General features: G+C 32.0%; 1 protein-coding gene across 1 annotated transcript in view; it reads right to left on the bottom strand.

The window, feature by feature from the left end:
- Positions 1 to 13,642, bottom strand: part of ARHGAP15 (Rho GTPase activating protein 15) — a 723,932-nt gene that overhangs the window by 594,132 nt on the left and 116,158 nt on the right. The window contains exon 5 of the mRNA XM_049773571.1: positions 8,544 to 8,633. Coding sequence (XP_049629528.1) covers positions 8,544 to 8,633 — 90 coding nt within the window. The remainder of the gene's footprint in view (positions 1 to 8,543; positions 8,634 to 13,642) is intronic.

Below are 13,642 nucleotides of genomic sequence, written 5' to 3'. Positions count from 1 at the left end.
TCTACAAGAAATAGATTATTCAAGATACCATTATGGCCCTTACAGTGGAATTATGAATGATATAATGAGTTCATACACTTAGAACATTCAGCTTCATAAAATTACTAGTTAACGTTTACTTGCTTTTATTTTCCAAATTTTAATTCAAATTATTAGCATCATAATTTTAGATTTGGTAAAATACATAAAGAAACAAGGAAAAATTATAATTTTCTGTAAAGTACCCCCCCAAAATTCAGTGATTCTCAAGTTCCATGATATGAATGAGAAAACACATTAATTTGAAAGGCATAAGATTCATCCATCAATCGGTTGCAGCTTCTCCTTTCATCTTGTTCTTTAGTTTGAACCTTAAATCCTTACAATCAATTTTATTTCTGTCCCTCAGGCTTTCTCCTGTGCAGTAAATCATAGATACTCCTGACATTAATATTCCTAAATCAAAACCCCAATTACAAAATTATATCACTACATTTATCAAAATTCTTTGGTTTAACCCCACAGGCAGAAATAAAACCCAAATCATAAGAAATAATTACATCTCTTTCCCTTCAATAATAGATTAAATGTATTTTCCTGATATAACAGTAGGGGATATACGAGTTAATTTTGTTCTTTCATTGGGGGTAGAATTGTTATGCTCTTTCTAGACACCCTTTTGCAACTTGCTCTCAAGAGCTAAGTGAAGACTTCCAGGAAAAAGTTATTTTCTTAAAGAATTAATTGCTATACAACATTCATTAATTTTTATTTATTAGTTATTACATAAAATTTTCCATTCCAATGGATATGTTATTTGAAATAATTTCAGTAGATTTGAATGCACATGCTTATTTATACCGAGAATGAAAACATTTTCACATGATAAACTAAATCTCAATATATTGGCCCCATCTCAAGGCAGTGGCAAGAATGAAAGGTGGAGGGGCAAGGAAAGTCTTGAATTGCATACCACAAGCATCTACCTTTCCCCATCAGATATTTTTGAAAGCCATATATGGAAGTTTTCTCCAAATACTCTGAGATGATGTGGTTAGTAGATAAACCATGATGCTTGATTGCATGTATAATAAAAGCAAATTTTGTAGTATGTCTTAAATTGGGAGGCAAGTACAGCAATAACTGTGACTTCTTAAGTCTTCAGTAAATTGGAGGAAGGATTCTGCTCTAGATTCTACATAAGATTACAACAGACATCTCAGGATAAAAGGGTGCGCCAAGCCCCAGTCAGCCATGCCTGCTGCCTCCATCATCAGAACCACCATTTTCCTAATGGACCTGCCTCATCATTGAGCCTGTACTTCAGGGACACAAATCTGACCAAACTTCAGGTATGCTGATTTAAGGCTGATATCACCAGGATTTTTTTGAATGTTGGTGCCACCAATGGCCCTGCCTCATCATTGACCCTGTACTTCAGGGACACCAATCTGACCAAACTTCAGGTATGCTGATTTAAGGCTGATATCACCAGGATTTTTTTGAATGTTGGTGCCACCTTCCTTCTTCCAGGAGGCCTGGCAGCTGAGTACACATTCCTAAAAGTCATAGTATCAGTAGTAAGTGCTTTGAAAATCTTTTTTTTTTTTGATGCTACCATCGCAATCTAACAGACTGAACAGTTAACAACAAGAAATTACTAAACCTTCTGTCATTGTATTAATGAATTTATTGGAGATTCAATAATATTCACAAATGTACTTGCCACTATACTTTTTCCTTTTTCTTTCCGTATTTGGACTTTTTTTTCTTCTTTCTTCTTTTTTATTTCTATTTTTTAAATAAATTTTCTTTCACTTATATATAAACAAATGTATTGTGATCAACTCTGCCAACTATGTGATGCATTTTCTTTAAATAATATTTTTAAATTATAACAGACTTATTCCAAACTGGTACATATATACCTGTACCCCAAATTCTTCCTACACATTCTGAATGACAGATAAATATTGATTATGTAGATAAAATGGGGACATGCTAGAAACAAACAAAAAATTTCAACAGTGGTATCAGATATTAGTGCTGTCCTTACTCTGGTTTATTTTAATGCCATGCCTTTTAAGATTCTGAGTAAGTCTCTAAAGTGAAACCAGTTTTACTTAAAATCTAATGCATATATGAATGTGAAGAATTATCCTTTTGCGTTTAGTACAACTATAAGCATTAAAAAATGAAACAGAAAATTGGTAAAAGCTCAGATTTATTTTAAACTACTACTTTTAGCAAAAGGAAATGGATAAAAGCAAAATATCAGTAGTTTTCCTTTTGGCTTAAAATGTCATTTTCCAAGCTTTTATTAAATTTTACCTACATTAATAAACTTAAGTAGTACTTAAACATTTTAAGTGAGCACAAATTCAGATCAGTAGGAGCAATCAAATTATGTTTAAATGTAAAGTATAGCCATGGAAAATAGTACATGAATATGTTTAATATTATATTATAGCTAGTAGACTCCATACAAAGTCAGAAAAGTAGTAAAGTAATGATAAATCTATTTTGAGATTTACTTTACTTTTAGTGACAGGGCTGCGCCCCTGAGATAATTTTTTTAAATGGAAAAGAGCCTTAAATCCACAAAGTTTGGCCATGAATTCTGTTAAGGCCATAAATTGGTGGTCGTAGAAAGAGAGAAGAGCATAATTTTCTTGTCATTTATTTTTTCTGCTTTTCAAGCAAGCATAAATCATGAATAGCAGAATTATTTTATCCTAAACATATAATCTATAAAGAAGTCTATCGCATTGTATGAGTAAATAATTTTTCAACTTTATTTTAAAGAAACCCAAACTAAGGCCTTGTCAATGGTCGAGGAAAAAAAAATGTTGGGGCTTGAGCAATAGCGCAGCAGTAGGGTGTTTGCCTTGTACGTAGCCAACCAGTGACAGACATGGGCTGGATTCTCTGGCATCCCACATGATCCCTAGAGCCTCACAGGAGCGATTTCTGAGCACAAAGCCAGGAGTAACCCTTGAGCAGCACCGTTGTGGCCCAAAACCCTAAATAAATACATAAATAAATGTTAAAAAAGGAAAAAGAAAAAAATGTACCAAAAATGACAAAGGAAATTGTATTCTCTTATTTACAAAAGGGAGTAAAGTGCGTGCCTTGTAGAAGGCCAACTCTGGCTCAATGTCTAGCACTGAGTGGTGCCCTAAACTTGTCAGGGCTCACGCCCAAGCACATAGTCAGGAATAGCTGCTGAGCACTGTTGAGTGTGACACAAACACCATTCCCCCCAAAACAAAAGAAAATAGTACCGGTACTCTGTACAGATATTGATGTACAGAAACTTTAAAATATACAAATATCTAAAGTTTTGCTTTGTTTGATGGGGAGGAATATTTATTCGGGGATCACACCTAATTGTGCTCATGGATCATTACTGGTGGTGACAAGGGACCATATGATATGCTGGAGATTGAACCTGGTCATCACGTGTAAAGGCAGTCACCTTACCCATCTGTACTATTTTTCTGACTTTGTTTTGTTTGCTTCTTTTTGTTTTTGTTTTTGGGCCACAGCAGGTGACGCCCAGGGATTACTCCTGACTCTGTGCTCAGAAATCGCTTCTGACTTAGGGGACCATACGGGGATTGAACTGCGGTTGGTCCTTGGTCAGCCACATGCAAGGCAAACTCCCTACTGCTGTGCTATCGTTCTGGCCCCTCTCTGAGTTTTTCTGAAGTATATTCTAGAAGAGAATTTTTTATGCTAGGAATGCAACTGTGACTTTAGAATTAACCACTAAGTCAAAAAGTGTACAGTTCTTTTATTTGGTATTAAAAAAAAAAAAACAACCAACATATAAAGCACAAAGCAATAGAATATATAGTTTCTGTTTTTTATATTATTTGGGGAAAATTAATGTCATGACAGAAGAAATATTTATGATATGTATTTAATGGCATAGAATACATTTGATTTTATTTAATATTAAGGAAATACATTATGGCTTGGAAATAAAAATTATGTTACTATATATTTAATATTCATGTTATGAACTGTCTTTTCCTAGACAATCAAAAATATTGAACTGAAAGAGCCTACTATTTAAATAAAAATGGTGGGGACCTAAGTGAAATATTTCCTTCAACTTTGAAACAAGTTAGGAAATTCACTAAACATTAAAATATTTTGTAGTCTCCGTTTAACCTCCCTTCGAAAGGCTTTGTAAATGCCTGAATACTGACAGAGACTAGGCTGAAAAGCACTCCTCGATGCTGATACTTCTAGAAAATGACACCATCCTGTAACATGGTTTTATTTAGTTATTATCTCTCTGTAAATGACATTTAGGATTATTTAAGATTATGTTGTAATCCTTTTAATCCTCGGTGCTTTAAATTTCAGGCTAAACACCAAAGAGCAAACTAGCACTTAGCAGGAATGTTTAAAACATGTGATTTGAACATAAATCTTTTGCTTCAATCTTTCCCTGATGGAAGACCTAGTGCTGCTCTTAAGTTAACTAAGAAACCTTGCGTCACAGTTCATTACAAATCACTCAATTGCTAAATATTTTCCTAAGCTACATCAAACTTGTGATGGTCCTTGACAATTACACTAAATGTAGAATTAAACAAAAGTTAGCAGCAATGAACATGGACTGCTTTAAATTGGAATGTTCAGGAGTTTTTTATATATGCACAGTTTCTTTCTCTGTGTGGGTGTGTTTGAGGCTGGGTAGGTATAAATGTAAATGCTAGTAGCCTCAATCCTAAAGTTAATCTCTCAGCTCTGGGTATATATACACTGACACACCTATAGATATATCTTTGTGTACGTTTCTGATTTTAAAAACGCAAAAGAAGTTGTTATTTTTAAATCTATCATTTAGTACTAAGGCATACCAGTTAGGTTAAAGATCTTTTTGTTATATAATGAGCAGATGTATTAATCTAAGACAATAAACAGCATTTTGATTTACTGACAATTGCCGCATACCAAAACTAAATAATTAATAAATGTTGTCATTATTATATGACCAATCAAATAAGATTGAACCAGTGTCAAGTGCTTAATAAGACTTTGACTATGAAGGGAGCATAGATTTTAATATAAAATAAAAATGAACAAGTCAAATGTTCAGTGATGTATACACTTAAATGAAATAAATGAAATCCTTCCCTTTTTGGTTCCACAAATGTGTGCTTCTGACTTCCAAGTGTTTTTTTTTTTTTTTTGTTTCCATACTCATTTTAAGTTTGACTTCTCTCCAGACATTGTAATTATGTGCATATAATTGGTAATCCATCAACTTTCAAAAGACAGACTTCAAATTTCAAATTATTTCTAATTTTACTCTTCTTTGATTTTCTTGAACCAAAAATTTCAATAGTCATTTACTATCTGTAATCTATAATTCATAGACTGAGATTGAACACCAAGCCTAATTCAAACTTGGAATTCTAAAACTAATTTTAATGTATCACATCAACTGAGACTATGATGGTCTTTTTGTCGGTCAGAAAGGAACATTTCATTATTTTGTAGGTAATGAAACCTTTGCACATAACTCAAATACGCAGCAATATCTTAATTTCATGTTTTGAGATATAATCATGTTTATTCTGATCATTTGAGAGTTGGACCAGCTAATGTATCCAATCAAATATTGATGCAAGCCATCTAGATTTAGCTATCTGGCAAATCCTTCCCAGTGTTTTATTCTGTGTGTATGTTAATAGAACTATAAAAAAATTTATATAATTCCTCTCAAAAGATTTAGTTTTTATCATCTGTATATGTGGATACTTATTAGAAAGTTTTACCTAAGCTCATATATTTGGGTGATGAAAAACTTTCAGTGTGATAAAAAAATCCAAAGGATTTACCACCCACCCTAGAAGAACAACTTGACTCATTCTTAACTTTGTTATTTACAATGTATTTATAATCACCCTTTAGTTATCAGTGTAAGAGGCTTAAGACAAAAAAGTAAATGGATTAACAACACTGTATTCCCATGAATAGCTTGGGTATCATCACACAAAACTGGCAAGGTTTCTTGCTATGCAAAGCTATCAAAAGCGGGCATATTTTTTAATCTATTTGGAAATAGATTAAAAAATGTACATAACAATCAAATTGTAAAAGAGGTAGAGGGTTAATCTGGAATGCATAAAAAAGAAACATATCACCAAGCTCCTAAAGAAAATAATTGTCACTGATACTTCCTAGGTAATCTGGTTTGGGTTAATACCTCTGTGGCATTTTCAGAATGGATGAAGGCAGAGACCCAATTCTGTAGTAACAACTGAAACTCAGCACTATATCCTAAACTCTACAACAAAAAAAGCCCATCTCCATGACTTAACCTTATCAAACTGCAAAGCCCAAAATTTGTTCCAGATCTACATATTCTAGTCCAAGGACTCTGCCACTCAACACCTCAAGATTTTGTAGTAATGTCAGCATAATGGTATCTCAAGGAATCTGATGAGAAAGCTACTTAGTAATATTTCAACTTCAGCCATCCTAAACAGTAACATAGAAGATTCAAAAAGCACCAACTACAATCCAGTAAAGCCTTAAGTACTGATTTTAATAATAGCATGGAGAGACAACAATCATCTCAAATTGACTCTGCTGATCTAAGTTTTGATTATTCCATTTGTCTTTGTGTTGTAAAAAGCATTATAAAGTAAATATGTTTGTAACTGCAAGGAGGCAAGCTAGGGTGGTGGATGGGAAATTGGGATACTGGTGAAAGAAAGATCACACTGTTGGTGGGATTAGTGTTTGAACATTTAATCAATAAAAAATTCTATTATAAAGAACTTGGTATTATAATTAAACATAAACAAAAAATAAAATTAAACTCATCATCAATAGAAGCGATTTCAACTTTTAAATTTACATCAATGCATATTTTATTTATAGCAATATAAAATTATAGATAAATATTTCTTCAATTATATTTCTATGATGAGATTATCATCCTTATTGTCATCTAAATCCCCCTTGCTAATCTGCCAGAAGAAATTGAAAACAGAGACTGTAATGTTTTATTTAGCTCATATTCAAGATTCTCATTGTACCAAATTGTACCTATTTCAACTTTTTAATGTCTTTATTTTATTGAATTGGTGATTAGGAAACTAAACTACCAATATATAACATGAAACTCCTTAGTTTATATAATCACTGGCTAGACACATATATTTTGTTACATAGGCTAGATTAAAACCAATACTTTTTATAATGTGTGGAATAAAAAAAGTAGAAATAAGAAATTGGAAGACAGATTATATCTTTTGACTTTCAGTTATTGAGAGGAAACCTGAAGTCCTACTGTGTGATTCTCAACCAGTAGGATTGTTTGGTTGAATGCTTGACCTGTGGTATCTGAGTACTCCAGGGTCATGCTCAGTGATGCTCAGAGACTAGGGCGACATGCACCCAGTGGTAATCTGTAGCCTGTCATTCTGGGATCAAGAGTTGCATGCATATAAAACTTGATTCTCTTTCATTTCCACAAAAAATAATTCTTCTATATTTAGTGAAGCTACATTCCATTAACTTTTAACTTTTCCCCTTCAATTTTATACAGGTGAGTTTGTATTAATTTTCTCTCTTACATCATACATTTTTCTCTGTTTTAACTTTTATAAAATCAAAACTCTATTTATATAAACATTGAGGGTTAGTTGAATAAATATAAAATCAGAAAAATAACTTACTCCAGAAAAGGTTGAAAATGAAAATTCTTTCTTTAAATTCTTTATTCCAAATTATTTAGACAGAACTAAATTATCACTGAAAAATTTGGTTCAAGTTAAAATAAAGTTTTACATCTATTGAAAATACTTTCTATTTTCAGATAGGAAATAGTACCAATCATACCTTTATGATCTCCAACATATTATTTTAAACAAAACTTTTTAAAACAAAATTTACTTTTATGCAAATGTATATGGTCAATTATGTTAGCTATGTGATGCATTTTCTTTAAATAAAGTTAAAATAATAATAAAATATAAATAATTAAAAAGATTTTGTCCAGTCAGTGCAATACAAATAAATGTATTAAATATAGAACATAATATAAGAACACATGGTTTAAAATATTTTCCTTTTATTAGTGTTTAGCTCTCTTTTGCTCATCTCTCTAAGTTATATAGGTATACTGAAAAGTAAAAAGGCCAATGTACAAGTAATTTATCCTAATGAGTGAGTCTGTATTTGTGTCTGAAAATACCCTTTTCACTCTACTATGGATCTGGCCCTGAAATTTCTCCATTAACCTGTTTAAATCAAACATTCTATGTTCAAATTCCAAATATTCCAAATTCCAAAAACAACACCTGTTTTTTATGCATACACAACATGTATTTTCTATTTATTTACCAAGAATAACTTAGCAAAACAAAAATAACTGAACCAACTAAAGAAGATGAGAAAGAGAAGTAATTTCACAATGATCTTCATGCAATTAGTTTATAAATTAAAATATTAAAACATTTTTAATTTGGTTACTCCAAATAGTTTATATAGAGTAATAAATGAAGTTAATTGAATGAATAGACCATTCTTACCTGAAAGACGTTTTTTCTGCTTGATTTGTCCTTGGTCCATTCAATATGTGCTCCACGCAAATCTATGCTTTCCGGCTTCTGCCCAGTTTTCTTTAAACACAAATGGGACCAAAAAAAATAAAGAATATTAATATCATGTTATAAAAATAACAGCTTATTTAGTTAGAAAATATATATACATATATACCTATGTCTGTGGAATAAAATATAGTCTTTATTTTTCATCTTCAAAGAGAAATCTACACCCTCAATGTAGATTACAACATCATTAACAAAACCAAAGAGTTCGAAGCAAATGCTGTGGACAAGTGAAAGACTAAAGTAAATGCAGTATAAATATACATGAATATACACAGGCACATGCAGTAACATGAATATTAAAAAACTGGGGCAGGTAAGATGGTTCAAAGGACTGATGTACACTCCTGTTTTGTGAAAGTTCCTGAGCTGGATTCTCAGAACGTCATGCTTCTCTGAACAAGATCAGAGTGTAGCACTTGTATTTCTCAGTATTTGGACTCAAGTAACACTGTCATTTCTCAGCACTTTTGGACTCAAGTAACACTGTCATTGAGAACAGTATTGAACCAATTGATTTTTACAGTCAGGCTTAATATTGCTGGGGTTGAACCTGGGCCCTTTGAGCAATGCCTGGAAGCCCACCCAACAAAAATCTTTTCATATGTAAAGTTTTAAATATCTTTAGCTAAACAAAATACTAAACATAAAAAGACACATAGAGTATAATGTCTGACTTCCCTTATATGTGTAATTTAAATTAAGTTCAATTCATAGAAACAAGATCATGGTTACTGGATTTAGGCAAATGTTGATCATGAGATGCTATTCAGTAATAATTTTTTTAATATTTCTAATTCTGGTACACAAATACACATCTGGTAACTAGCTGCACTGACACTATATGGTGGTAAGAGAACCAATCTTTAAAGCTTGCGACAGTTCTACATATACACACAGATCACACACGAAGGTAATAATAAGGATATGGGCTTGCTAATTAACCTTCTACTACATTCTGTATATCATTTTACAATATGTGCATATTCCAAGTCATCCCATTATACCCCAAAAACCTCAGAAAAAAGTCATTAGTTGATTATGTGTATGTAAAACTGAAAAGAGAAAAAAGAAGTACTAAATCTTCTCTTTATTAAAAGCTGCCATTATGCCTTTAAAAACTCATTTTTCTCCCTTTTATAATATATGTGTAAATAAATGCATTTTTGTTTAGTAAAATAATTAAAATAACTAGATTATAGTGTAATTTTTCCAAAATAAAATGAAGATATAACATAAAATGTTTTTATTCCAGTAATTAACAATATTTAATGTATAGGAATACTGTCTATGTTTGCCTCTTCATATTTTTATTTAATGAAGCAAACCTACATAATTTTTAATTTGCATAGTTAAAACATTAAAAAAATCTTACCAGTTCAGATTAATTTATTATTTTAGAAAAACAAAACATATTTCAATGAGGCCAATAATTTTTCATGTTCTGAGCTACTCTAGGTTTCTCCATAGATAAATTCAATAATTTTCTAAGATGATTTTTATCAAACATCTTAAAGTTTTGGGCGGGGGGATCATACCAGGTGGTGCTCAGGGATTATTCCTCTCTCTGAACTCAGAATTTGCTCCTGGCAGGCTCTGGGGACCATATAGAATGCCGGGATTCCACCTGTGTTGGCTGCGTGAAAGGCAAACGTCTTACCACTGTGCTATTGATCGGGACCAGTAAATACCTTAAATTTTACTATGCACATCTTCTAACATTTGTAGGTAAAATTTTATGGTTTTGTTTTTTCTATAAATTTGTGGTTAAAGCATCGGGCTGGAGTACGTAGGGCGTTTGCCTTGCAAGTAGCGGACCAGGGATGGTCTTGAGTTGGATACCCAACAGACCTATATGGTCCTCAGAGCCTGTTAGAAGCTATTTCTGAGCGCAAAGCCAGGAGTAACCCCTGAGCACTGCCGGGTGTGGCCCAAAAAACAAAGAAACAAACAAACAAAAAAGAAACTAAAAAGCATGAAATTATAGTATGGTAAAGGTTATAGGAAATAGGTGTACAATTTCTGCCTTAGAGTCACTACGTTTTATTCTTAACTATAATGGAATTTGTTTATTAGTTTCAGAAAAAACCTCAAATTTGTTTTTAATAATAATTTGTTAATATTTGATTTTTGAAATTTCAATACAAAATAATTTTGGAACATAAATATGTCACACACGTATTTGCTGCTTGATAATTTCATCTGTCCAGATAGTCATTTCATAAACAATTAATCAAGATGAATATAATTTCAATGTGCTTCTCAATCATCAAAATACTTTTATTTGTTCACCTATCCTCGGCAATTATCATGCTCTATATTGTGGAGCATATCAATGTATTATGATATTCATGGGTAGATTAGTTCAATAGAAATTTTAAGAACAATCTACTTTTTTATTTATTTAAATTATATCATATGAAAAATCAACATAATAGTCACTGATGATATTAACAAATGTGATAATATATATACAATCAGAGGAAAATAAAAAATTAATTTATGTAAAATGTAATTAATCTGTGTACCTTTTCTCTATGGTATGACTGTCTTATAATTGCCTAAAATCAGAGCTATTAAAATGGCCATATTATAGTAAGAAAATATGTCAGATAAATTACACAAAATTTACTCTTAAAAATCAGAGTACAGTTTACTTTCTTTTTTATTTCATTTTTATTGAGGCACCATTAAATGTCAAAAAAATATTTCTATCCAAAATATATTATCATATCACACCAGCACCAAAGTATTAAAGTATTAATATGCTTCTACTAAAGTTTATTAAATTTTTCATTTTTATAAATAATGCATATATATATATTCGTGTATTTATTTATTTATTTTGGAATTACTCCTGGCTATGCGCTCAGAAATCGCACCTGACTTGGGGAACCATATGGGACTCCGGGGATCAAACTGCATGCAGTCTGTCCTAGGTCAGACCCATGCAAGGCAAGTGCCTCACTGCAGCGTCACCGCTTTGGCCCCATTATATAAGTTTTTTTAAATAAATTTACATGGAGAAATGTGAGGGGAATAAAAGTAGAGATACATGATCAAGAGAAAACACAGACATCCAGAAAGGGAAAAAATATATTTTTTTGAAAGAAGGCTATTTATCAATTATCTTAATTTATTTATCTTAATTATTTGTCCTGGTGTTCTCTACATACATAAAAGTTTGGGCCAGAGCTAACAGCAGTAGGGCATTTGCCTTGCACGAGGCTGACCTAGGACAGATTTGGGTTCAATCCCCGGAGTCTCATATATACCTCAAGACAGGAGTGATTTCTGAACGCATAGCCAGCAGTAACCTCTGAGGGTCAAAGTTGTGGCCCCAAACAAAAGCCAAAACAACCAAAAAAATGTTCATCTGAATGTTGTCACAGAGAACATATTGATTATCCTTTTCTATTTTTATCTTGACTTTTAATTTCTCATATAGTTTTCTTTTTTTAGGGAGTCCAGCCTTCTTTGGGTAGCACCTCAGCGTCTACATTTCCAAAAAGTTGTACAGTATTCCCACCCCAAAGCAAAGTCATCTTCATGTTTTTGAGTTCATGCAAGGCAGATAATTTTCTTTTTAATTTATTGTTTCTCAAAAAAAATATTACCAGGACGCAACAACATCTCCCCCTAAAGAGGTCACCACAGAAGATTTGTAATAGATGTATGGATGATGGTTCATAACTACTTCCTGCTTGCAAAAGGTGTGCAGCTGCATATGTAAATAAGGGAATGGAAGCTCATTTAGCATTAACAGAGGCCAGGTAATGTTTTATTGAGTCTAGGTTTTGTCAGTCTGAAAGATAAATTAGATATATTAAACAACATTTTTAAAAATATAGTAGACTCTAGAAGAGAAAAATTTCTCCTGCCCAAACAATAAAACAATGATCATAACAAGATTTTTCTCCATTCTTTTGCATTCTGATGAGTTTGCTATAAAAAAGTATTAGTTCTTATTTTTGCCGACCTATTATATAAAAGACATGTCTAGACAAAAAGTATGTTACTTAGCTATAGAAGAAGAGAGGTCTAGTTTTGTGAACCCATCAAGAACTTAACACTGGTAAGGGGTATTCTGTTTATGACTAAAATCCAACTACAATCATGCTTGTAATCATGGTACTTAAATAAAGATTATATACATATATATAAGAAAACTTAACATTTTTTGATTAACTAAATTTCCATATTCAATCCTAACCTTCTCCAGGAACTTAAGGTCTGTAGTCAGAGTTCAAGACTTTTTGATCTTTTGGCTTTGTCTGTTCTCTTGTTTTGTTTCTCTACGTCCTACATATAAGTAAGGTCATCTGATATTGGTCTTTATTCTATTAATTTATTTCACTTAGCATGACCTCCTATAGCTTCATTCATGTTATAGCAAAAGACTGAACTCCATTTTTATTGGCTAAGTAGAAATCCAGTGTGTATATAAAACACATCGTTATTCATTAGTTTTTTATGGTGTACTTGGGTGTTTCCATGCATCAAGTATTGATAACAACATGACATTAATATAACTGTTTGAAGTCAGGACTTAAAAATTATGACTCTATTTCTAACCATGCTGTATTGAAAACTAAATGTACACAATTATCATATGTATATTAATACGTGTATTAATTCAAGAAAAGACCAACCTTATTAGATTCTAGCTTATACATGCTGATCTTGCATCTATTCTCTTCTTTTATTAATATATTATAAAAGTTTTTGGTGTCACATGACTGTGTTCAGTTACATGCTCTACACTCAGTACACATCTGGAACTGCTAGGCAAGACCATAATGTAAAGCTGAGGATCAAATCCAGGTCAACCACATACAAAGCAGGTACCTTAATTATTGTACTAACCCTCTGGCCCTATCTTCTTTTAAATGTTATCTCCCTATAGTAACTACACCACCAATTTACCTGGAATAACTCCCAATCTTCATATAGATAACTTCATTTAAAGGTCACCCTGCTAAAAGTCCTTTTTTTGTCTGTATTATTTCAAAGGCCTATAT

This window comes from Suncus etruscus, chromosome 5, assembly GCF_024139225.1.
Source record: "Suncus etruscus isolate mSunEtr1 chromosome 5, mSunEtr1.pri.cur, whole genome shotgun sequence".
In the NCBI taxonomy this organism is placed as follows: Eukaryota; Metazoa; Chordata; class Mammalia; order Eulipotyphla; family Soricidae; genus Suncus; species Suncus etruscus.
The sequence above is the reverse complement of the archived record's forward strand: the minus strand, read 5'-3'. Positions and strand labels throughout refer to the sequence as shown.